The 27,488-nt window shown below is 39.0% G+C and overlaps 1 protein-coding gene across 1 annotated transcript; it reads right to left on the bottom strand.

Moving 5' to 3' along the window:
- Positions 1-25,813, bottom strand: zdhhc15b (zDHHC palmitoyltransferase 15b). Its single transcript, XM_061927560.2, has 11 exons — positions 25,650-25,813; positions 25,334-25,360; positions 20,556-20,650; positions 15,437-15,557; positions 15,034-15,103; positions 12,324-12,356; positions 12,126-12,246; positions 11,909-12,041; positions 11,713-11,839; positions 6,692-6,807; positions 1-521 (listed from the first exon to the last, which is right to left on the bottom strand). Exons 1-11 carry the CDS (start codon positions 25,765-25,767, stop codon positions 478-480), a joined length of 1,005 nt encoding a protein of 334 aa, XP_061783544.1. The 5' UTR covers positions 25,768-25,813; the 3' UTR covers positions 1-477.
- Between the last annotated feature and the right edge of the window lie 1,675 nt (positions 25,814-27,488).

The raw sequence follows: 27,488 nt of genomic DNA, 5'->3' as shown, positions 1-27,488 counted from the left end.
TCAAGTTTTTCAAAATATTCTAATTTACTGGCTTTTACCTGTATGTATTTAGGATATGATTCTTCATGTGCTCTCTTACATGCTTTGATATTAAAGTATTTGAATACCAGCCTAAATATGACAATAAAAGATGGAGAGGTGTGTAAAACACAGCACAGTCCAGGACATTCACTGGGAAAAAAGGGCTCCCACAACACAGGGCCACGTATGTAAAAGTGTTCAAGGCGCCAGTTAAGAGGAAATAAATACGATTACGCTTCTTCTGTGACACAACTGAGCTTCCCGCCCGATGAAGCAGCCTCTCCAAGCCGAGTCAGCGTGAGGTAACATTAGACAAAAGTGCAAAAGGGGCACCCAGAGGAGCATCGCTTACCTCATGATCACATGACACCTTGCTGCGATGCTTGGTCACATTGTCTTTAGGAGAGGAAAAAACATCATCTACAGGCTGGGCGTGTCACTTCTCACATGGAGGTGCTATTCCTCCCTCTCTATGGTAACAGACAGCTCTTCATCCTCAACTGAAATGAGAGAGGGAGAGAATGTTAGTGCTCTGCATTTGTTCACGCGGCCAGTAGAGGGCAGTGTTGGTGAAAAGAACAATAGTCATAGAATAAAAGGCTTTACTGTCATCCGCCATGAGCACATGACCAAATGACATTCTGGTCGTCTGAGAAGACGTTTTGTTTCCAATCCCAGCAGCATTCATTAGTTCATACTCAAAGACTAGACAGGACAGCTCTTCTCTGAGGGGACGGTGTTGGATCCAAAGTATTTATCCTCTAAGGCAGTGGTCCCCAACCACCGGGCCGCAGCCCAGTACCGGTCCGTGGATCGATTGGCCGCACAAGAAAAATAAAAAATAAAAAAAAATATATATATATATATACACATGTATATATATATATATATATATTTATTTTATTTAATCAACATAAAAAACACAAGACACTGTACCAGTCCGTGGATCGATTGGCCGCACAAGAAAAAAAAAAAAAAAAAAAAAAAAATATATATGTATATATCCATCCATCCATTTTCTACCGCTTATTCCCTTTGGGGTCGCTGGAGCCTATCTCAGCTACAATCGGGCGGAAGGCGGGGTACACCCTGGACAAGTCACCACCTCATCGCAGGGCCAAATATGTATATACCGGTGTATATATATATATATATATTTTTTTTTTTTTAAATTTTATTTAATCAACATAAAAAACACAAGGCACTGTACCAGTCCGTGGATCGATTGGCCGCACAAGAAAAACAAAAAAACAAACAAAACAAAAAAAAAAAAAATATATATATATATATATATATTTTTTAATTTTAATTTTTTTTAAATTTTATTTAATCAACATAAAAAACACAAGACACTGTACCAGTCCATGGATCGATTGGCCGCACAAGAAAAAGAAAAAAAAAAAAAAAAAAAATATATATATATATATACATATACATACCGGTATATATATATTTTTTTAAATTGTTGATTAAATAAATGTTGATTAAATAAAATTAAAAAAAAAATATATATATATATATATATATATTTTTATTTAATTTTTTTTAATTTTTTTAATTTTATTTAATCAACATAAAAAACACAAGACACTGTACCAGTCCGTGGATCGATTGGCCGCACAAGAAAAAACAAAAAACAAAAAAAAAACAATATATATATATATATATTTTTAAATTTTAATTTTTTTTAAATTTTATTTAATCAACATAAAAAACACAAGACACTGTACCAGTCCATGGATCGATTGGCCGCACAAGAAAAAAACAAAAACAAAAAAAAAAACAATATATATATATATATATTTTTTAATTTTAATTTTTTTTAAATTTTATTTAATCAACATAAAAAACACAAGACACTGTACCAGTCCATGGATCGATTGGCCGCACAAGAAAAAAAAAAAAAAAAATATATATATATATACATATACATATATATATATTTTTTTAAATTGTTGATTAAATAAATGTTGATTAAATAAAATTTAAAAAAAAATAAATATATATATATATATATATATATTTTTATTTAATTTTTTTTAAATTTTTTTAATTTTATTTAATCAACATAAAAAACACAAGGCACTGTACCAGTCCGTGGATCGATTGGCCGCACAAGAAAAAAAACAAAAAAACAAACAAAAAAAAAATATATATATATATATATATATATTTTTTTTTTTTTTAATTTTAACTTTTTTTAAATTTTATTTAATCAACATAAAAAACACAAGACACTGTACCAGTCCATGGATCGATTGGCCGCACAAGAAAAAAAAAAAAAAAAATATATATATATATATATATATATATATATATATATATATATATATATACATATATATATATATTTTTTTTTAATTGTTGATTAAATAAATGTTGATTAAATAAAATAAAAATAAAAAAGTATATATATATATATATATATATATATATATTTATTTATTTTTTTTAATTTTATTTAATCAACATAAAAAACACAAGGCACTGTACCAGTCCGTGGATCGATTGGCCGCACAAGAAAAAAAAAAAAATATATATATATATATATATATTTTTCTTTTTATTAAATCAACATAAAAACACAAGACACACTTACAATTAGTGCACCTACATTATATATCAATATAGATCAATACAGTCTGCAGGAATACAGTCCATAAGCACACACGATTGTATTTTTTTTTTATGACAACCCCCCCTTCCCACCCCGGTCCGTGGGACACATTTTCAAGCGTTGACCATTAACCAAAAAGGTTGGGGACCACTGCTCTAAGGCAGTGGTCCCCAACCTTTTTATTTTTTTTGTCATAAAAAAATACAATCATGTGTGCTTACGGACTGTATCCCTTGCAGACTGTATTGATATATATTGATATATAATGTAGGAACCACAATATTAATAACAGAAAGAAACAACCCTTTTGTGTGAATGAGTGTGAATGGGGGAGGGAGGTTTTTTGGGTTGGTGCACTAATTGTAAGTGTATCTTGTGTTTTTTATGTTGATTTAATTAAAAAAAAAAAAATAAATAATTATTTTGTATTTTTTTTAATTTCTTGTGCGGCCCGATATTAATCGATCCACGGACCGGTGGTTGGGGGCCACTGCTCTAAGGCAGTGTTTTTCAACCTTTTTTGAGCCAAGGCACATTTTTTTTCATTGAAAAAATGCGGAGGCACACCACCAGCAGAAAACATTACAAACGAAACTCCGTGGTCGATATTGACAGTAAAAAGTTGTTCTCACAAGTGTTGGATATGAATTCAGACCACACTATAGCTCTTGTCTCAAAGTACTGTCACGCACATCACGCCGTGACTTATTTAGAGTTTCTTTTGTGTTTTCCTGTGTGTAGTGTTTTAGTTCTTGTTTTTTGGTGGCTTTTCCTGTTTTGTTGGTATTTTCCTGGAGCAGTTTAATTTCTTCCCTGAGCGCTATTCCCCGCACTTGCTTTGTTTTCGCAATCAAGACTGTTTAAGTTGTTGCTATCCTTCTTTGCAGGGACATTGTTGATTTTCATGTCATGTTCGGATGTACTTTGTGGACACCTTCTCTGCTCCACACACTGTAAGTCTTTGCTGTCGTCCAGCATTCTGTTTTTGTTTACTTTGTAGCCAGTTCAGTTTTAGTTTCACTCTGCATAGCCATCCCTAAGCTTCAATGCCTTTTCTTAGCGGCACTCGCCTTTTGTTTATTTTTGGTTTAAGCATTAGACACCTTTTTACCTTCACGCTGTCGTCTGCATATTGTGATCACGACAAAGTAATTAGCTACCTGCTGCCACCTACTGATATGGAAGAGTATTACATGGTTACTCTGCCAAGCTCTAGACAGCACAGACACTCAACAACGGCACATTATTTGCGGATTATTACTAGTTTGCAAAAAATATTTTTAACCCAGCGGTAAGCCCCCTCCATTGTGGGTTTCAAGTGCCTCCATGACCATTGTTAGAACTGAATGGAATAACAAGGGCAATAAATACTTAGGATCCAACACCATCCCCTCAGACTAAAGCTGTCCCATCTAGTCTTTGAACCTGCATGCCAGCGTAAAAGCTTGTGAGGACATTGTAGTGTCACTGAGGGCCTGATCTACTCAAGGTTTGAGTGTACTAAAACACGTGGAAACTTGATAGCACACGCAAAGCTGATCTACTAAACGTGTGCACAGAAAATATGTCTTAAGTGAGCAAAAAAAGGAGCGTAATCCATCTGTCTTCATGAATATGCAGAATATATGGTTATTATCAGAACACAGTACTGGAAAGAGAAGATTCAAATATACTGAACAAAAATATAAACGCAACACTTTTGCTTTTGCTCCCATTTTTCATGAGTTGAACTCAAAGAGCTAAAACTGTTACTGTATACACAAAAGACCTATCCCTTTTAAATATTGTTCACAAACCTGTTAGTGAGCATTTCTTCTTTGCCAAGATAAACCATCCCACCGCACAGGTGTGGCAATATCAAGAAGCTGATTAAACAGCAAGATTATTGCACAAGTGTGCCCACAATGAAATGTACAGTTTTGCTTTATTGGGGGTCTGGTGTTGTCAGAAATGCTGTCAGTATCTGGTGTGACCAGCATTTTCCTCATGCAGTGCACCACACAATTATTTGGTTATGCCAACCAATTGTTGCAGCAGCTGTCCGGGTGGCTGGTCTCAGACGATCATGGAGGTGCACCTGCTGGATGCGGAGGTCGTGGGTTGGTGTGTTTACACGTGGTTTGCGGTTGTGAGGCCGGTTGGATGTACTGCCAAATTCTATGAAACGCCTTTTAGAGACGGCTTATGGTAGAGAAATGAACATTTCACGTGCAACAGCTCTGGTGACCATTCCTGCAGTCAGCATGCCAACTGCACACTCCCTCAAAACCTGCGACATCTGTGGCATTGTACTGTGATAAAACTGCACATTTCAGAGTGGCCTTTTATTGCAGGCAGCCTAAGGCACACCTGTGCAATAATCATGTTTTCTTGATCTTGATATGCCACACCTGTGAGGTGGGGTGGATTATCTTGGCAAAAAAGAAATGCTCACTAATACAGATTTAGACAGATTTGGGAACAATATTTGAGAGGAATAGGTATTTTGTGTACCGTATTTTTCGGACTATAAGTCGCAGTTTTTTTCCATAGTTTGGCGACTTGTGTGTGAAATTATTAACACATTACCGTAAAATATCAAATAATATTATTTATCTCATTCACGTAAGAGACTAGACGTATAAGATTTCATGGGATTTAGCGATTAGGAGTGACAGATTGTTTGGTAAACGTATAGCATGTTCTATATCCATCCATCCATTTTCTACCGCTTATTCCCTTTGGGGTCGCTGGAGCCTATCTCAGCTACAATCGGGCGGAAGGCGGGGTACACCCTGGACAAGTCGCCACCTCATCTATATGTTATAGTTATTTGAATGACTCTTACCATAATATGTTACGTTAACATACCAGTTGGTTATTTATGCCTCATATAACGTACACTTATTCAGCCTGTTGTTCACTATTCTTTATTTATTTTAAATTGCCTTTCAAATGTCTATTCTTGCTGTTGGCTTTTATCAAATACATTTCCCCAAAAAATTCGACTTATATATGTTTTTTTCCTTTTTTATTATGCATTTTCGGCCGGTGCGACTTATACTCCGGAGCGACTTATAGTCCAAAAAATACGGTATTTTTTGGTTAAAAAAATTTACAGCCCCTTTTAGCGGTTAAGCTGAATAGCTACCGTATTTTTCGGACTTTAAGTCGCTCCGGAGTATAAGGCGCACCGGCCGAAAATGCATAATAAAGAAGGAAAAAACATATATAAGTCGCACTGGAGTATAAGTCACAGATTGTTTGGTAAACGTATAGCATGTTCTATATGTTATAGTTATTTGAATGACTCTTACCATAATATGTTACGTTAACATACCAGTTGGTTATTTATGCCTCTTATAACGTACACTTATTCAGCCTGTTGTTCACTATTCTTTATTTATTTTAAATTGCCTTTCAAATGTCTATTCTTGGTGTTGGCTTTTATCAAATACATTTCCCCCAAAAATGCGACTTATACTCCAGTACGACTTATTTTTTTCCCTTCTTTATTATGCATTTTCGGCCGGTGCGACTTATACTCCGAAATATACGGTATATAGTAAAAGTTTTAGTGGGAGCAAAAACAAAAGCGTTCATGTTGATAATGACTAAATTAGGGTTTGCTGGTGCAACATCATTTTAAATTTGGTGTGAATGCTAATACTATTGTTTACTGACCTACTAATACAAGTTTAGCAGACAGACTGGTTTATATTTTGTTTATTTTGTACAAAAATCAATGTGGTATTGCCACAGTATCTCATAAAATGAATTACACCCGTCTCAATTTGGACATGTTTGCTTGTGTTGCAAGCTATTTAGACAATAATGGCTGGGAGTTGACTTATTTGCAGTGGATAGTAAATCCATACTTCTATACCAGATGTACAATGATTACTCTAATGTATATCCAAGTTTCATATCCATAGTATTGGCCTTTGAGAAGATAGTTATAATATGAAATGGTTGCTGAACTGGGAATGTTGCACTCTTGAACTGTTGAAAGTAATGCATGCATGTATGCTAACAGACATTTTAAGAAGTACATTCGACATGAGAGTGACTCACCCCAGCTTCCTTCCTCTGAGGCGTCGTCTGACTCCTCCCAAATCTCCTCATTGGCTAGCAAGGGGTTTTGACACTCTCTCCGATTCTTTAAGGGGAAGTAGTGGCCGTTCCCTTGGCTGAAAAGAACATTACGCAAAAGCTTGTTGCAGGAATAGAAACACAAATAATCGTTTACTTTATAGATACAGTCGTGCTCATAAGTTTACATACCCTGGGAGAATTTATGATTTCTTGGCCATTCTTCAGAGAATATGAATGAGAACACGAAAACCTTTCTTCCACTCATGCTTAATGGTTGTGTGAAGCCATTTATTGGCAAACAACTGTTTACTCTTTTCAAATCAAAATGACAAAAGAAAGTACCCAAATGACCCTGATCAAAAGTTTACGTACCCCAGTGACTTTGATCTGATAATATGCACAAAAGTTGACACAAGCAGGCTTGAATGGCTAATCAAGGTTCCAATCTTCACCTGTGACATGTTTGTTTGTAATTAATGTGTGTGTATAAAAGGTCAGTGAGTTTCTGGTCTTCTGACAGACCATTGCATCTTTCATCCAGTGCTGCACAGATGTTTCTAGATTTTTAATAATGGGGAAGGCAAAATAATTGTCAAAGGATCTGTGAGAAAAGGTAATTGAACTGCATAAAACAGGAAAAGGGTATAAAAAGATATCCAAGGAATTGAGAATGCCAATCAGCAGTGTTCAAACGCTGATTAAGAAGTGGAAAATGAGGGATTCAGGTAGACCAGCAAAGATTTCAGCCACAACAGCCAGGAAAATTGTTCGAGATGCAAAGAAAAATCCACAAATAACTTCAGCTGAAATACAGGACTCTCTGAAAAATGGTGGTGTGGCTGTTTCAAGATGCACAAAAAGGAGGCACTTGAAGAAAAATGGGCTGCATGGTCGAGTGGCCAGAAGAAAGACATTTCTGCGCAAATGTCACAAAGCATCCCGCTTACATTACGCCAAACAGCACAGAGACAAGCCTCAAAACTTCTGGAACAAAGTAATTTGGAGTGATGGCTTTCTTCTGGCGACTCGACCATGCAGCCCATTTTTCTATCGAAGTCACTGGGGTATGTAAACTTTTGATCGGGGTCATTTGGGTACTTTCTTTTGTCTAAGTGCTGCTTTCAATACCGTCAATCATAACATTATTTTAGAACATATCAAAACACGTATTGGCATGTCAGACTTTTCTTGGTTTAACGCCTATCTTAGGATGCAGTGCGTCTCCCATAACAATGTGACCTCTGAGTATGCTAAGGTAATGTTCCACAGAGTCTTGTTCTTGGCCCTGCATATGCAAATACGGTGTTAGCTTGCACTGTTATGCTGATGACACCCAACTTTACATGCCCCTTAAGATGACCAACACGGCAGATTGTAGTCAGCTGGAGGCGTGTCTAAATGACATTAAACAATGGCTGTCCAGCAACTTTTTGCATCTTAACGCTAAGAAAACAGAAATGCTGATTATCAGTCCTGCTAGACACCGACACCTATTTAATAAATAATACCACCTTAACATTTGACAAGAAAACAATTATCAAAAGCGACTCGGTAAAGAATCTTGATATTATCTTTGACCCAACTCTCTCATTTGAATCACACATTAAGAGTGTTAGTAAATCAGCCTTCTTTCATCTCCGTAATATGGCACAAATTTGTCCCATTTTGTCCTCCACCAATGCTGTCCCCACATCTGCGGTCCCTTCCAAGGTTTCTCGTTGTTCCCATTGGGTTGAGTTTTTTCTTGCCCTGATGTGGGATCTGAGCTGAAGATGTCGATGTGGCTTGTGCAGCCCTTTGAGACATTTGTGATTAAGGGCTATATAAGTACATTTTGATTGATTGATTTTGATTTAAAAAGAGTAAACACAGTTTGCCAATAAATAGCTTCACACAACCATTAAGCATGAGTGGAAGAAAGGTTTTCGTGTTCTCATTCATATTCTCTGAAGAATGGCCAAGAAATCATAAATTCTCCCATGGTATGTAAACTTATGAGCACGACTGTACGCATCATAATTGGTTAGCATCAATGCTGATGTATATCTATAATATAAATGATATAGCACAAGGTGGAGTATGTACAATTGTTTTCTTATGTCCCATTGTCTTATTCATCTGGCATTTGAGTTTACATGTACTGTCATAGCCTCTTTAACTTTTCAATGGGTCTTAAGCAATATATCCGTCCTGCTTAAGGCTTTTAGGACGTAATGGTGTACCATTATATACGGTCTATAAGCTGCTACTTTGTTCCCACACTTTAAAGCCATGATGCGCTAACTTATGGATTTTTCCGCGTTCACAGACCGCCAATGACTTTTGCCTTGTCAAGCAGACCAATGAAATTGCTGAACGGGTCACTGTACACCAATGGAACTGTTCATATTAAATCAAACGCACTCACACGATCATTCAGTCAACCATTTAGCGCGTTATGAACTCGGCCTCGTCATTGAGAATACGTGACAAAATGCAGACGACGCAGCTCTGAAGCCGAAGAAGATCAACACGAAAAAACCTGCCGCACAGAGCGGAAAATCCACCACCAGTAACGGGCCCCGAAAGGCTGGACCGCCGCATGCTGAAGAAGACTTCAGCAGTTTTAGTGTGCAGGAAGAGGAGAAAGATGAAGCCCGCGCTCAGTGACCTCTCCGATAGGTTACTGTACGCCGTGTGATGAGATTAACATTATACATTATGTGATGATTTACTTTCTCGAAGAAGTTTGATAATCCCCTTCTTTGTTTCAAATAACATCTCTTATGTTGGTGCTGTGATTTATGTCAATCCAGCTGGTGCAACTGCTCTCCACGGTATAAGCGCTGCCTTTTAACTGCAGACTAACGAACAGATTGAATCTGATGCAAGTGTTAGCTTTGGAAATGAAAATGTACGGGGAGGTTCCAGAACAGTCACTCTCCTTGATCTAAAAATGAAGCTGTGACTGACTACCACAACTTAATTTCTCGATTTATTTTGAGTGCTTCTTAAAGCCAGAAATGACTATAGTTTTGAGTCATGTCGGTTATGTGTTTTTTTCTACAAAATTAAACAACTGAATGAACATCCTCCAAGACTGGTGATTCCATATGTTTTACAGTGGTTGCAACATAAGCTGGCCGGTGGTGTGATGTATGTACCGTATTTTTCGGACTATAAGTCGCAGTTTTTTTCATAGTTTGGCCGGGGGGGTGCGACTTATACTCAGGAGCGACTTATGTGTGAAATTATTAACACATTAGTGTAAAATATCAAATAGTATTATTTATCTCATTCACGTAAGAGACTAGACGTATAAGATTTCATGGGATTTAGCGATTAGGAGTGACAGATTGTTTGGTAAACGTATAGCATGTTCTATATGTTATAGTTATTTGAATGACTCTTACCATAATATGTTACGTTAACATACCAGTTGGTTATTTATGCCTCATATAACGTACACTTATTCAGCCTGTTGTTCACTATTCTTTATTTATTTTAAATTGCCTTTCAAATGTCTATTCTTGGTGTTGGCTTTTATCAAATACATTTCCCCAAAAAATGCGACTTATACTCCAGTGCGACTTATATGTTTTTTTTCCTTCTTTATTATGCATTTTCGGCCGGTGCGACTTATACTCCGGAGCGACTTATACTCCGAAAAATACGGTATTTTTTGGTTTAAAAAATTTACAGCCCCTTTTAGCGGTTAAGTTGAATAGCTACCGTATTTTTCTGACTTTAAGTCGCTCCGGATTATAAGTCGCACCGGCCGAAAATGCATAATAAAGAAGGGAAAAACACATATAAGTCGCACTGGAGTATAAGTCGCATTTTTGGCGGAAATGTATTTGATAAAAGCCAACACCAAGAATAGACATTTGAAAGGCAATTTAAAATAAATAAAGAATAGTGAACAACAGGCTGAATAAGTGTACGTTATATGAGGCATAAATAACCAACTGGTATGTTAACGTAACATATTATGGTAAGAGTCATTCAAATAACTATAACATATAGAACATGCTATACGTTTACCAAACAATCTGTCACTCCTAATCGCTAAATCCCATGAAATCTTATACGTCTAGTCTCTTACGTGAATGAGATCAATAATATTATTTGATATTTTACGCTAATGTGTTAATAATTTCAGACATAAGTCGCTCCTGAGTATAAGCATACTTGCCAACCTTGAGACCTCCGATTTCGGGAGGTGGGGGGGTGTGGTTAAGAGGGGAGGAGTATATTGACAGCTAGAATTCACCAAGTCAAGTATTTCATATATATATATATATATATATATATATATCCTGAAAATATGCAAACAAAACTGTGTTTAGATAATTGATACTTCAAACTTGCATAAATATAACATGAATATAACATAACTTGGCTTCTGAGAGCTTCAAAATGTAATGAATAAAATGCTAAAGTTGTTGATAAACAAGCAATTATTTTAATAATTAAATATGGTCATTTTAAATTAATTATTATGATAATTTAAAATGAATTATTTCAAATATTTTTATTTTAATGTACCGGTATAATTCTATGGCTGGAATTAGGAGTCAGAAAAAATACAAATAAAAATACAATTAATTTTGATGTTTTTAGCAAAATATAGTAAACATTTATTTAGTTTTTTTTTTTTTTTTTAATTAATAAATATATGTATTTTTAGGTACGATAAACATAATAATACAATTTATCTCTAGTCTGGATGATTTAGTTCTTGTCACCCTGTTGTCCTCCCGTCTTGAAAAAAGACTGTCCTCACTCAGGTCCTCATGGAGCTGGAGGGGGCGTGGCCTCCAGCTCCGGCTGAAAATCGGGAGATTTTCGGGAGAATATTTGTCCCGGGAGGTTTTCGGGCGAGGCGCTGAATTTCGGGAGTCTCCCGGAAAATTCGGGAGGGTCGGCAAGTATGGGTATAAGTCGCACCCCCGGCCAAACTATGAAAAAAACTGCGACTTATAGTCCGAAAAATACGGTAATCTCCATATTAAACTCACCTTGTAAAAACTGGAATAAACCACAGTCTCCGGTCTTTTCCGAACACTTGCTGCAGATTTCTGCGTATGCCAACGTTAAAGCCATGTCGGTCTGGTCCGTTGACAAAAACTGGAGCAGAGAAGGCCTCTGGGAAAAGGTGATGGGAATATGTCACACACATTCTCAGCATTTCATATAATTCCTTTTGTGACGAACCTAAAGTGGATCTGTTTTTGGCCACCAACCAGCAGTGATAACCGAAGAGGAACATGAGACTGACAAAGAACATGAGCGCCACAAACATGAGAAAAAGGACATGGAACTTTGCAGGCCCGTTTGGCAAGTCCCCCTAGGAAAGACAGTAACAGGACAATTAAAATGTTACGCTCAGGTCAAATTAATGTCAGTACTGCACATTTTTAATGACACTTACCACCCAGAATTTGATGAAGTACTGAAAGACAGTGGCTGCGATGAATATGCAATAAAGCATGGAATAGGAGAGGAAAAGCAGGAAATACTTGTAGTTGGAAAAGCCAACGCAGTTATTCACCCTGAAAGATCGTCACAACATTAGATCAAGAAGACACAAATGTGCTAAATGTTTATTAAAATGGAATCCCAAACTTGCCAGGGGCAGTGATGGTCCATTTTCAAAACACACCTTTTGAAAAAAAATAAAACGAAGTCTTATTATTGATTAAATCATGTAAAATCCACTTTTAGTCGTATACAATGGAACAAACAGAGAGAGAATAAAAGAGAAATTAAATGTATTTATTCCTGAACTGAACACCCACTTTCCTATAGGGCTGCAGCCATCGATTATTTAGTAATCAAGTCATCTAGCGATTAGTTTCGATAAAACACACTTTATTTGAAAAAACTGTTTTATGCTTGCCATGACTGTAATTCTTTTTTTGTATAAATGCACATTGTCAACAGTGAAATTGCACTTTTAACGTATGCATTACTGGGAAAAAATATATTAAATACAACAACAAAATATATATATATATATATATATATATATATATATATATATATATATATATATATATATATACACACCGGTATATATACACAGTCGCAATCAAACGTTTACATACACTTGTAAAGAACATAATGTCATGGCTGTCTTGAGTTTCCAATCATTTCTACAACTCTTATTTTTTTGTGATAGAGTGATTGGAGCACATACTTGTTGGTCACAAAAAACATTCATGAAGTTTGGTTCTTTTATGAATTTATTATGGCTCTACTGAACATGTGCTGGGTCAAAAGTATACATACAGCAATGTTAATATTTGGTTACATGTCCCTTGGCAAGTTTCACTGCAATAAGGCGCTTTTGGTAGCCATCCACAAGCTTCTGGAAAGCTTCTGGTTACATTTTTGACCACTCCTCTTGACAAAATTGGTGCAGTTCAACTAAATGTGTTGGTTTTCTGACATGGACTTGTTTCTTCAGCATTGTCCACATGTTTAAGTCAGGACTTTAGGAAGGCCATTCTAAAACCTTAATTCTAGCCTGATTTAGCCATTCCTTTACCACTTTTGACATGTGTTTGGGGTCATTGTCCTGTTGGAACACCCAACTGCGCCCAAGACCCAACCTCCGGGCTGATGATTTTAGCTTGTCCTGAAAAATTGGAGGTAAACCTCCTTTTTCATTGTCCCATTTAAACCACCAGTTCCATTGGCAGCAAAACAGGCCCAGAACATAATACTACCACCACCATACTTGACGGTAGGAATGGTGTTCCTGGGATCAAAGACCTCGCCTTTTCTCCTCCAAGCATATTGCTGGGTATTGTGGCCAAACAGCTCCATTTTTGTTTCATCTGCCCACAGAACTTTCCTCCAGACGGTCTAATCTTTGTCCATGTGATGTCAGATGATACAAAAATTGAGTTGTTTGGCCACAATACCCAGCAATGTATAATGTATGTATGTATGTGTACACACACACATAAATACATACATATACATATATATGAATTCATACACACATATGTATATCTAATCTATATACATATTTATTGTTTGTTTTTTTAATCTATGCTGTTAGCCGCCACATAGGTCACCCACAGGCACACACGGCCATGTGCGCTGTATTGCAGCGGCCGTGCGGTGACTATGTCCGCATATTTAAAGTCCCTGGCACACCTTTGGGTCCAGATTCAAAAAATTATCTAAGCTTTTTACTAATTCAATGAATTTGATTATTTGTTGCAGCCCTTCCTTACTAAAAACTAGGGCTTGACCGATTATCTGCACCGATATTTGGCATTTTGACATATACATTGTGCTATATCATACGGAAATGAGGTTTACATTATCTTTAAATTGTCTTTATTTAGCACACAAGTGCACAGTGTACTTGTGTCTGGCCCTCCATATCATTTTATATGGCCCGCAAAAGCCTGGAAATAATGTTTCAATTAAAATACCTTATATTTTCTTTCTCTACTTTCTTATTTTCTTACTAAAGGTATTAGGGTTTTTTCCAGTTTGACAGGGGAATAAATAGTGTCCAATATTGCAAGAAATATCATATTATCTAACTTTGTTGGTCAAAATCCAAATAAATACTTAAATATCTGCTTAACTTATGATTCCGAAGCAAGTTATTAATCAAATTGTACACTTTAAAAACGACCTATAGATTTTACTGTAAAATTTAGGGAGTTTTTTTTTTTTACAGCATATTACTCTAAGTTGGAAAAAAAACAACCAATGTTTGTTTTTTACAGTAAAATTCTGTCGACTGAACTGTCAGTTTTTTGTTTGTTTTTTTACTGTAAAATTTGATGATTTTATGGTACCACATTTTATTATGTTAAAAAACTGGCATCTGAGTTGCCAAAATAAAATTAAACAGCGATACCTTATTTCTATTTACAGTAATATGTTGTAAAAATAATAATAATAATTACAAAATAAAACACCATATATTTTACAGTACAATATTTTACTGGCAACTAAGCTGCCAGTTTTTTTCTGTAAAAAACAGTGGTAAAATCGGCAGATTTTTTTTACGGTTTACATAAAAAAAATTAAATATTTAAATAGAAAATAGCTATGTTTTCTTCTAAATCGCACAAGTGCAGGATGAAACCACCAGCAAGTCAATAACTTCATGTTCTGTTGTAAAATAAAGTTTGAAAACATGACGTAATGTCGTACATTTCTTACAACGCGACCCATAAAGCTCAGTTTTACACATTCACACACAAACACAAACTTTTGCGTCAAAACCAACTACGCAAATAGCGCCGATATCCCCTTGCTTTGGTCAATCTCTAAATGAACAAATAGGAGAGGAAAGGATAACTTACATTTCACAGACCGAGCAGTGGTGACAGCGGTCAGGCTTCAGCACCTGGCAGCGGTCGCAGAACCTGATAGCTGGACGACACAAAAGGAAGGCCGGTTGAGTGCAGGACATTTGAGATGAGCATGCCTCCACTTAACTTCCTGCTTAGTCATCAGCACTGATAAAAGAGAGGCAGTGACTGACTTGCATCTGTGGCTTATGCACCTGTCTTAGTTAATATGCAGTTCTGATCACAAGATTACATAAAGTCCTCATAGGAATTAACTGCAAATCAAATGAGAAAATATACCAATTTAATCATAACTTGTGTGACAAACTTTTGTTTTAAAAAGCATTTAAATAAATCATTACAGGTCCAAAACGAATAGGACATTCAAGACTGGAACCGTAAGCCAAAGTCTTACCTCCAGACTGAGCTCGGGTATAGATGGGCAGCTTCTTAGCGATCTCTACCAGGATTTGTTTCTGTGCATCCGGCCTCTCCTCCATCTCGTATTGTTCCTTTTCTGAGTACGACAGCCGAAACTACAACAGCAAACATATTCCGTTAGCAGAGACAAGTCATGTTGTGAAATCGCACTGTAACGACGGTGGTAGTAATTTTATTGTGTTGTCTAATTGTCCAAAGGATCGTGACAGTTGTGTTTTTCATCCAGGGGTGTTTGGTGGGAATCATGTCAAGTTATAAGCAGAAGAAAGGGAATTACATTTTTCTCCAACTGACTACCGTATTTTTCGGACTATAAGTCGCAGTTTTTTTTCATAGTTTGGCCGGGGGTGCGACTTATACTCAGGAGTTGGCTTTTATCAAATACCATACCTGCCAACCTTTGAAATCAGAAAAACCTAGTAGCCAGGGTCCAGGGGCCGCAGGCCCCGGTAGGTCCAGGACAAAGTCCTGGTGGGGGGGTTCAGGGCCCCCCGACGCAAAATGATTATTAGCATTCAGACAGGTTAAAATGTTGCTAAAACCATCACTTTTCTATCAGTCACAGTGACTTTTCAAAACAAAAATATTACAGCAAAAATCATATGGGTTGATTGACATGTTTATTCTGTAAGCTAACTTCAATAGTTTGAAATTATTTTGACAGTTAATGCCAGTTATCCTGTCAACCTTTCACAAGACTTCAATTTGTTAATTGAAAGTATATAAAGTATAAACACTTTTTACAGTAAACAAATGGTAAAACAGTACTAAACATCCATCCATCCATTTTCTGCCGCTTATTCCCTTTTGGGGTCACGGGGGGTGCTGGAGCCTATCTCAGCTACAATCGGGCGGAAGGCGGGGTACACCCTGGACAAGTCGCCACCTCATCGCAGGGCCAACACAGATAAACAGACATTCACACTCACATTCACACACTAGGGCCAATTTAGTGTTGCCAATCAACCTATCCCCAGGTGCATGTCTTTGGAAGTGGGAGGAAGCCGGAGTACCCGGAGGGAACCCACGCAGTCACGGGGAGAACATGCAAACTCCACACAGAAAGATCCCGAGCCCGGGATTGAACCCAAGACTACTCAGGACCTTCGTATTGTGAGGCGGATGCACTAACCCCTCTTCCACCGTGCTGCCCAGTACTAAACAATTCCATTAAAAAAAAAAATTGGTGTCATTATTAACTTTCTGTCCAAGCTTGTATAATCTACTGCCTTGTTCAATCGTAAAAAATATTCTGTGCCTAAAATTCACATTTCTATCACAATTATCATACTGTAAACATGGTAAGCTAACTTCATTAAAATTAATAGTCTTGTCAATAGCATGGAATTACAATTCAAATGTAGTTTTTTTGTAAGCCTTTCAAAAGAATTCAAAATATGAAAAATGAATGAAAATTAATTTAAGCCATCAGACACTTGAAAAGTGGCACATCACATCTCTAATGGAATCATTTGAACTTTTCAACAGAAATAGCACTGCAAAAATATTAAGGACATACTTCTGTATTTTGGTAGTTATGCTGTCAACATTTAACAAGATTTCTTCAACTTGGACTTGAAAGCATAAATAGTATAAACACTTTTAACAGTATAACAGTACTAAACAATTCCAATAGATAACATTGGTGTCATTACCTTTTTGTGGCTAAAATCCAAATTTATTCTATCAGATTGATCATACTGCAAAAATGATATGGTAACTTTATGATAAGTTTACTTCATTAAAATGTAATTCAATAGCATCATTAGCATGGAACTACAATTCAATTGCAGTTTTCTGTAAGCCTTTCAAAAGAATTGAAGAAGAATTAATGAAAATGAATTTTTCGAAATAACTGTCCCATGTGATCAGCCAGTGCGATTGGAAGTCCATGCTCAATTATTGCCTCCGTAAATAAAACTTCGGCATTTATCACATCCAAAGAATCTGTTTGGGCGACAAAAAACGTTGAAAGTTTTCCACTTGTATCGCTAGCAACGGCATTAGACTTTTGTCCCAACGTGGTCTTTTACATCGCTAATTCCTCCGTGTCCGATCGAAAAATCTTGTCTGCACAAGGTGCAATTCGCGTAGTTTTCACCCTTTTTGGAACGGATAATTATTCCCGGATAGGCTTTTGAATATTCTTCACGGAATGACTGCAGTTTTCTTTTCGGTTTAAGACTCGTTTGCGATTTTTCTCCGGCTGATTCCATGATCGTTCGCTGGTTTGGAAACAATGGCAACTGGTGCCTCGTGCTTGGCAGCGGTGCTATAAATAGCCTTGCGCATGGCATTCGGAATGGCTCGATAGGAAGTTACGGGAAGCAGTGTCGATTGTCATGAATTGAATTTTATTATTATTATTTATGAATTGAATGAATTGAATGCGATTTCGTGAATAAAACTTTTAAAAAAATAATTTTTTTTAATTAATGAAAAAACGTATTTTTTATCACTGCAACCGTAACCCGGAATAGGTTGATGAAAACCGTACTAATTACGGGAAAACCGGAGTAGTTGGCAGGTATGAAATACATTTCCACAAAAAATGCGACTTAAACTCCAGTGCAACTTATATTCCGAAAAATACTCACCCACGCCATGAAAAAGACAGGATAAAATGCGCACGACGCAGCACCATAGCCGATGACGATCGACCCAGCCATCGAAAAAGAAAAAAAGGCACCGCATGGAACGGAAATTCACCACCAACCACTAAGGTCGGACCACCGCACGCCGAAAAAGGTGACTTTAGCGGTTTTAGCGAGGAGGAGGAGTAGGTTACTGTATGCTGTGTTACGGGCAGTGTCTTATGTTAAATTTGTGAACAAACACACGCGCCTGTGTAAATATTTCATGTTCCAATGAGTACACCTGTAGCTTATAGACTTGCGCAAAATAAGCAGCTCAGACGAGGCACCAAGCAGTGTGGGTGGGGGGCGTTTCCACAGAGTGTTTCCAGATCGGCCAGCCTGAAATGCGGGTGTCAGGGACAGACGTGGAGGGAGATTTTTACAACAAAGTTCTAAAGCTTAGTGATATATCAGATGTATCAGATTGTAGGTGTTTTTTTTTTTTTTTTATACCCTTCGCATTCATATTTCGCTTTGTTTGTTGCATTTCGCTTGATTGTAAAATGTTGATCGAGAGGGTGTGTGACATTCATATGTTGTCAATATTTAGTGTTTTATCGTTGATAGTTAATATTGTAAATCCCACATTCTTTATTTTCATGTACCGTATTTTTCGGACTATAAGTCGCAGTTTTTTTCATAGTTTGGCCGGGGGTGCGACTTATACTCAGGAGCGACTTATGTGTGAAATTATTAACACATTACCGTAAAATATCAAATAATATTATTTACGTAGGAGACTAAACGTATAAGATTTCATGGGATTTAGCGATTAGGAGTGACAGATTGTTTGGTAAACGTATAGCATGTTCTATATGTTATAGTTATTTGAATGACTCTTACCATAATATGTTACGTTAACATACCAGTTGGTTATTTATGCCTCATATAACGTACACTTATTCAGCCTGTTGTTCACTATTCTTTATTTATTTTAAATTGCCTTTCAAATGTCTATTCTTGGTGTTGGCTTTTATCAAATACATTTCCCCAAAAAATGCGACTTATACTCCAGTGCGACTTATACATGTTTTTTCCCTTCTTTATTATGCATTTTCGGCCGGTGCGACTTATACTCCGGGGCGACTTATAGTCCGAAAAATACGGTAACCAAATGCATAGGCAATAATATAATGAGGCGATTATACTTTTATACTCTTCCATTCACTGTTACAAGGGGCCCCCATGACTGCGATGTGGCCCTCGATGAAAACAAGTTCGACACCCCTGTTCTATGTAGACTAGGGATGTCCCGATCCGATATTTGGATCGGATCGGCTGCCGATATTTGCAAAAAAATGCGTATCGGCAAGGCATGGGAAAATGCCGATCCAGATTCAGTTTAAAAAAAACTCCGGTCCGTGTTTTCCAACGCACCGATTTAAATAATACATTCCACTTTTCTGCTGCTCCCTAATTTCCGTTCCGCATTTTCCAGCACACCTTCAACACATCCACAGGTCTGTGGATTCTCACGCAGTTGCTTTTAGCTGCTGGCATTACACGACAGGCTCTTCTCACTCTTTTCTGTGTCTCCCTCTCACAGACAGCGAGTGCACCTTCTTACATACGTCACATACTGTCACGTCATACGTCACATACTGTCACGTCATACGTCACATACGTATACGTCCTCTCCCAGCAGAGAGCGAGGTAGCAGCATGGCTAACGTTAGCTGTGATGCTAGCGCAGCCGCTAAGGTGCGCGCCTGCTCAAGCGTCCTCTGCGCACGGCAAATCTATGCCACGCACAAAATCAAATAAAAAAATAAGCGCATAACAATTTTCGACACACGGACACGACAGAGAAAACAGTTTTCGTCATCATTGTTCAAATATTGTAACGTCTGTCGAGACGCTTATCTCCATTCGGTGCCACACGTCCACACCATCAAAATGCCGAGGAAAACATTTCCACATCAACACCGTATGAAAAAAATTGTGATTTTTTTTTTAGTTGTGATTTCCCTCTCTGCGTGAAAGTTTAAAAGTAGCATATATTAATGCCGTATGAAGAAGAATGTTTTAATGTAGACACATAGAATCATCATACTGCTATGTTTATATGCATCAAGGCAAAATATCGAGATATATATCGTGTATCGCAATATGGCCTTAAAATATCGCAATATTAAAAAAAGGCCATATCGCCCAGCGTTAGTTCAATGATGCCATTTCTGTTTGTCATGTATAATTTTGTCTATTTTGTGTTTATCCTTGAATAAACAGGTCAGTTTCTTGTTACCAACCATTGTGTATTATTCAAACTCCCCTAATTCAACTGGCTAGTTGTTATCAAGAGTACTAAAACCCTTTTCAACATGATTCTGACAACTAAGTAGGCTAAATAACTTTAAACTTTAATACATGCTCGGATAGGCCAGTATCGGTCAGTATCGGTATCGGATCGGAAGTGCAAAAACCTGGATCGGGACATCCCTAATGTAGACCCAAATACCTTCTTGCATGGGGAAGCAGGAGGTGTAAAGATGGACTGCCAGTAGGTCCAGGAAAACATCCCAAAGCACACATGGAACACCAGTAAATAGGCCACTGCAAACACAAACATTAGGATTATATCTCAGCGCATGCAATCCATCGCAACTGGACTGCTTGGTTTGTCTTGAAAGACGTTGCGGAGATGACAATGACCTGGATGAATGAGAACATTAGGATTATACTGATATACACTATATTGCCAAAAGTATTTGGCCACCTGCCTTGACTCACATATGAACTTGAAGTGCCATCCCATTCCTAACCCATAGGGTTCAACATGATGTCTGTCCACCTTTTGCAGCTATTACAGCTTCAACTCTTGGCTGTCCACAAGGTTGCGTTGTGTGTTTATAGGAATTTTCCACCATTCTTCCAAAAGCGCATTGGTGAGGTCACACACTGATGTTGGTCGAGAAGGCCTGGCTCTCAGTCTCCGTTCTAATATCAAAGGTGTTCTATCGGGTTCAGGTCAGGACTCTGTGTAGGCCAGTCAAGGTCATCCATGTCTTTATGGACCTTGCTGTGTGCACTGGTGCACAGTCATGTTGGAAGAGGAAGGGGCCCGCTCCAAACTGTTCCCACAAGGTTGGGAGCATGGAATTGTCCAAAATGTTTTGGTATCCTGGAGCATTCAAAGTTCCTTTCACTGGAACTAAGGGGCCTGAAAAACAACACCACACCATAATTCCTCCTTCCACCAAATTTCACACTCAGCACAATGCAGTCCGAAATGTAGCGTTCTCCTGGCAACCTCCAAACCCAGACTGGTCCATCAGATTGCCAGGTGGAAAAGCGTGATTCATCACTCCAGAGAAGGCGTCTCCACTGCTCCAGAGTCCAGCGGCGGCGTGCTTTACACCACCGCATCCGACGCTTTGCATTGGACTTGGTGATGCATAGCTTGGATGCAGCTGCTCGGCCATGGAAGCCCATTCCATGAAGCTCTCTGCGTACTGTACGTGGGCTAACTGGAAGGTCACAGGAAGTTTGGAGCTCTGTAGCAACTGACTGTGCAGAAAGTCGGCGACCTCTTTGCACTATGCGCTTCAGCATCCGCTGACCCCTCTCTTGTCAGTTTACGTGGCCTACTACTTGGTGGCTGAGTTGCTGTTGTTCCCAAACTCTTCCATTTTCTTATAATAAAGCCGACAGTTGACTTTGAAATATTTAGGAGCGAGGAAATTCCACGACTGAATTTGTTGCACAGGTGGCATCCTATGACAGTTCCACGCTGGAAATCCCTGAGCTCATGAGAGTGGCCCATTCTTTCACAAATGTTTGTAGAAACAGTCTAAAGTTTAAGGTCAAAGCAAGCACTTCAGATCAGCGATTTTGGCAGCGCACCATGAGTTTCCAGCCCTGGGAAAACTACCTGGGATTATCTGATGTAGTTTGAGAGATAATAGCTCACAACAAAACTGCAGGACCGGAAGCTGCGTCTCCTTCACGGACAGATGCTTGGAGTGCGTTTTTTAGAAACATGTGGGCTCAAAGTCCGAGTTGCGTTGCATCTCCTCCGACGTCGTGCACCTGGAGACCAGAACTTAGTCTGCACGATGACCTTCCAGACGCGGGGGGCTTGAACGCACCACCACGCATGATGTGCACCGTCTGCGAGCGCAACGGGGAGTCCGAGCCGGTCTACAGGTCTCACTGGCTGAAGACGCGCTCCGGACACGTGGCTTGTCCTTACCCGTCCTTACCGTTTTTTAGAAACATGTGCGCTCAAAGATCGCGACTTTGTCCAAGTTGCGTTGCATCTTCTCCGATGTCATGCACCTGGAGACCAGAACTTAGTCTGCACGATGACCTTCCAGACGCAGGGCGCTTCAGTGGTTGCAGGAGGCACCTGAACGCACCACGACGCATGATGTGCGCCTTCTGCAAGCGCAACGGGGAGTCCGAGGCGGTCTACAGGTCTCGCTGCCTGAAGACGCGCTCCGGAGACGTGGCCTGTCTTTACCTGCGCAGGTACGTGTGTCCTCTCTGTGGAGCGTCCGGCAACAAAGCGCACAAACTACAAGTCTGTGTACGTCCAGAATGAACTCTGAGCTTCTTGTTTGCTTCCATCACAAAACCCTTTCTTTGTTGGAATACTTCTGTTTTATTGCTTTTATATCATGAGAGAATAAGTATTTTTATTTGTTGAAACTAAAACACTACTGTGAAATTGTTATTTGACTTTCATTCTTGTGTACAAGTAATGTTATTTGTAGTATTGTACAAACCCCGTTTCCATATGAGTTGGGAAATTGTGAAAGATGCAATTATAAACGGAATACAATGATTTGCAAATCATTTTCAACCCATATTCAGTTGAATATGCTACAAAGACAACATATTTGATGTTCAAACTGATAAACATTTTTTTTTTTGCAAATGATCATTAAATTTAGAATTTGATGCCAGCAACACGTGACAAAGAAGTTGGGAAAGGTGGCAATAAATACTGATAAAGTTGAGGAATGCTCATCAAACACTTATTTGGAACATCCCACAGGTGAACAGGCAAATTGGGAACAGGTGGGTGCCATGATTGGGTATAAAAGTAGATTCCATGAAATGCTCAGTCATTCACAAACAAGGATGGGGCGAGGGTCACCACTTTGTCAACAAATGCGTGAGCAAATTGTTGAACAGTTTAAGAAAAACCTTTCTCAAGCAGCTATTGCAAGGAATTTAGGGATTTCACCATCTACGCTCCGTAATATCATCAAAGGGTTCAGAGAATCTGGAGAAATCACTGCACGTAAGCAGCAAAGCCCGTGACCTTCGATCCCTCAGGCTGTACTGCATCAACAAGCGACATCAGTGTGTAAAGGATATCACCACATGGGCTCAGGAACACTTCAGAAACCCACTGTCAGTAACTACAGTTGGTCGCTACATCTGTAAGTGCAAGTTAAAACTCTCCTATGCAAGGCGAAAACAATTTATCAACAACACCCAGAAACGTCGTCGGCTTCGCTGGGCCTGAGCTCATCTAAGATGGACTGATACAAAGTGGAAAAGTGTTCTGTGGTCTGACGAGTCCACATTTCAAATTGTTTTTGGAAACTGTGGACGTCGTGTCCTCCGGACCAAAGAGGAAAAGAACCATCTGGATTGTTATAGGCGCAAAGTGTAAAAGGCAGCATGTGTGATGGTATGGGGGTGTATTAGTGCCCAAGACATGGGTAACTTACACATCTGTGAAGGCGCCATTAATGCTGAAAGGTACATACAGGTTTTGGAGCAACATATGTTGCCATCCAAGCAACGTTACCATGGACGCCCCTGCTTATTTCAGCAAGACAATGCCAAGCCACGTGTTACATCAACGTGGCTTCATAGTAAAAGAGTGCGGGTACTAGACTGGCCTGCTTGTAGTCCAGACCTGTCTCCCATTGAAAATGTGTGGCGCATTATGAAGCCTAAAATACCACAACGGAGACCCCCGGACTGTTGAACAACTTAAGCTGTACATCAAGCAAGAATGGGAAAGAATTCCACCTGAGAAGCTTAAAAAACGCTCAGTCATTCACAAACAAGGATGGGGCGAGGGTCACCACTTTGTCAACAAATGCGTGAGCAAATTGTTGAACAGTTTAAGAAAAACCTTTCTCAACCAGCTATTGCAAGGAATTTAGGGATTTCACCATCTACGCTCCGTAATATCATCAAAGGGTTCAGAGAATCTGGAGAAATCACTGCACGTAAGCAGCAAAGCCCGTGACCTTCGATCCCTCAGGCTGTACTGCATCAACAAGCGACATCGGTGTGTAAAGGATATCACCACATGGGCTCAGGAACACTTCAGAAACCCACTGTCAGTAACTACAGTTGGTCGCTACATCTGTAAGTGCAAGTTAAAACTCTCCTATGCAAGGCGAAAACAATTTATCAACAACACCCAGAAACGTCGTCGGCTTCGCTGGGCCTGAGCTCATCTAAGATGGACTGATACAAAGTGGAAAAGTGTTCTGTGGTCTGACGAGTCCACATTTCAAATTGTTTTTGGAAACTGTGGACGTCGTGTCCTCCGGACCAAAGAGGAAAAGAACCATCCGGATTGTTATAGGCGCAAAGTTGAAAAGCCAGCATGTGTGATGGTATGGGGGTGTATTAGTGCCCAAGACATGGGTAACTTACACATCTGTGAAGGCGCCATTAATGCTGAAAGGTACATACAGGTTTTGGAGCAACATATGTTGCCATCCAAGCAACGTTACCATGGACGCCCCTGCTTATTTCAGCAAGACAATGCCAAGCCACGTGTTACATCAACGTGGCTTCATAGTAAAAGAGTGCGGGTACTAGACTGGCCTGCTTGTAGTCCAGACCTGTCTCCCATTGAAAATGTGTGGCGCATTATGAAGCCTAAAATAGCACAACGGAGACCCCCGGACTGATACATCTAAAACAATTTCCCAACTCATATGGAAACGGGGTTTGTAGTAGTTTGCAGTGTTTTACATGGTATTGTATTTATTTGTAGTTTTATACATATCGTTTGCAATACCATGAATTGATTAACGTGGACCCCGACTTTAACAAGTTGAAAAACGTATTGGGGTGTTACCATTTAGTGGTCAATTGTACGGAATATGTACTTCACTGTGCAATCTACTAATCAATCTCCATGCCTAAGTGATTAGGACACCTGATTCTGATAATTTGGATAGGTGGCCAAATACTTGTGGCAATATAGTGTATATAATATGGATACCATTGTGGAAACATGTGTGGATATCTCACCTTTTTCCAAAGTGTTGGACAGGGTGACTGTCGAGGAGAGAAGACGAGAACATATTTAAACGGTTTGTACGACAATCAACGGTGCTTTTTATTCGACATATTTCCAGGCTAAACAATGAACGCGCTTTATCCACCTCTAGATGGAAACAAAAAGACTTTAACACACGGCGTAGCTTTACGAACGCGAAATAATAAAAGAGAGCAAAAACACTTCCGCATAGTTTTGTTGGTTCCCGCTGCGTAATTTGACTAGCAAACTGCGGTACATGTCAGGCAAAAGAAGCCCCGACAAAGGGCCGTGTGGGCGGGTACTCACACAGACAGAGCTGGAAGACGTAGGCGTAGTAGGACCACAACACCACGCCGGTGATAATAAGCACAGGAATCCAGGAGAAAACCCTCTGGCAGCATCTCAAGCCTCTGGAGAGCGCCATACTCCATCGAAGCGCGGAGGTGCTCTGCGCTCGACTACACTTCCTGGGCTCCCTGCGACGACGTCATCGGCCGTCGATTAACTGCACCTGCTGGACGGGAGGCTCACGTGATACGTATTCGCATTCCGGGGTGCTTGAAAAGAAAACCAGTAATAATGGTCAGAGGTGGGACCAAGTCATTGTTTTGCAAGTCACAAGTAAGTCTCAAGTCTTTGCCCTCAAGTCCGAGTCAAGTCCCGAGTCAAGACAGGCAAGCCCCGAGTCAAGTCCAAAGTCAAGACTGGAAAGTCTCAAGTCAAGTCCCAAGTCCTGCATTTTGAGTTTCGAGTCCTTTCAAGTCCTTTTAACCACAGACTAATATATTAACACAGATTGTGTATGCTTTTCAAACGCTGTATTTATTTATTAAAACAAGTGCATTTTAAATTGCAGGAAAGAAAATTGTGCTGACATTGCACTTTATAATAGCACTATTAACCAGTCATTTTAAACATTAACTCATTCCTTTACAGAACAAACACATTGAAAAATACTTATTTGTACAAAAGTGTTAACATTGAAAAAACATGACATATACGTGAACATAACAAAAAAGTTGTACTTTTTATATGTCAGGGCCCTATGCTGCATTGCATTTGCAAAAGACCAAATTAGCCAAGAGTCTGTCAGTCATTTGTGCACGATGGGGGCGTAGTATGATGCCACCATGGCTGAAAACTCGCTCCACTGGAGCACTGGAGGCAGGCACTGCCAAGACTCTCATGGCCACTCGGAACAGTGAAGGAAGAGTCTTCATGTTCAATGCCCAGAACAAAAGGGGGGAGAGAGTTGTTTTGGGTTGGTGGACTACTTGTAAGTGTATCTTGTGTTTTTTATGTTGATTTAATTAAAAAAAGAAAAGAAAAAAAAATTATTTCTTGTGCGGCCCGGTGGTTGGGGACCACGGGTAAACAACCAAAAGTATGTCAGAAAGCTAGCTAAAACGGTACACATATTCATAATATTGTATACATTTTAACTGACCTTTATTTGACTATTTTTGTCTTTTTTTAGGTGGCTAAAATACGCGGTGCTGCTGACCGCCGTCTAACGTTACGTGTGATTGGGGCGGCATAGCTCGGTTGGTAGAGCGGCCGTGCCAGCAACTTGAGAGTTGCAGGTTCGATTCCCGCTTCCGCCATCCTAGTCGCTGTCGTTGTGTCCTTGGGCAAGACACTTTACCCACCTGCTCCCAGTGCCACCCACACTGGTTTAAATGTAACTTAGATATTGGGTTTCACTATGTAAAGTGCTTTGAGTCACTAGAGAAAAGCGCTATATAAATATAATTCACTTCACTTCACTTCACATATATTGACTAACGTAACCCTGCTTAAAAAAAATCACTGAACAAAAAGTATGAATAAGGTAGTGAACTGCAACAGATTCCCGTGTTTGCAATAACGTTATAACGTTAGCAGTGAGTTTACAGCCTCACTGATTTAACTACACAGCAAATAAAAGTCACGTTACTTAGCCAATAAACGTTATCTTACATTCAAAACTTACCCTTCTTTGTGCAACTTCAAATGCCGGACGAAGTTGGAAGTTGTTGCCTCTCCATCAGTCATTTTCGAACCGCATGTGTTGCATACTGCAAACCGTTTTGTGTCGACCACCTCGTAATTTTTATACCCAAACAAAACTATTTTAGGTATCATTTTTTGTTCACTGGCGTGTGG

Source organism: Nerophis lumbriciformis, linkage group LG35 (assembly GCF_033978685.3).
Source record: "Nerophis lumbriciformis linkage group LG35, RoL_Nlum_v2.1, whole genome shotgun sequence".
NCBI lineage: Eukaryota > Metazoa > Chordata > Actinopteri > Syngnathiformes > Syngnathidae > Nerophis > Nerophis lumbriciformis.
This window is presented reverse-complemented; position numbering and strand designations above follow the sequence as displayed.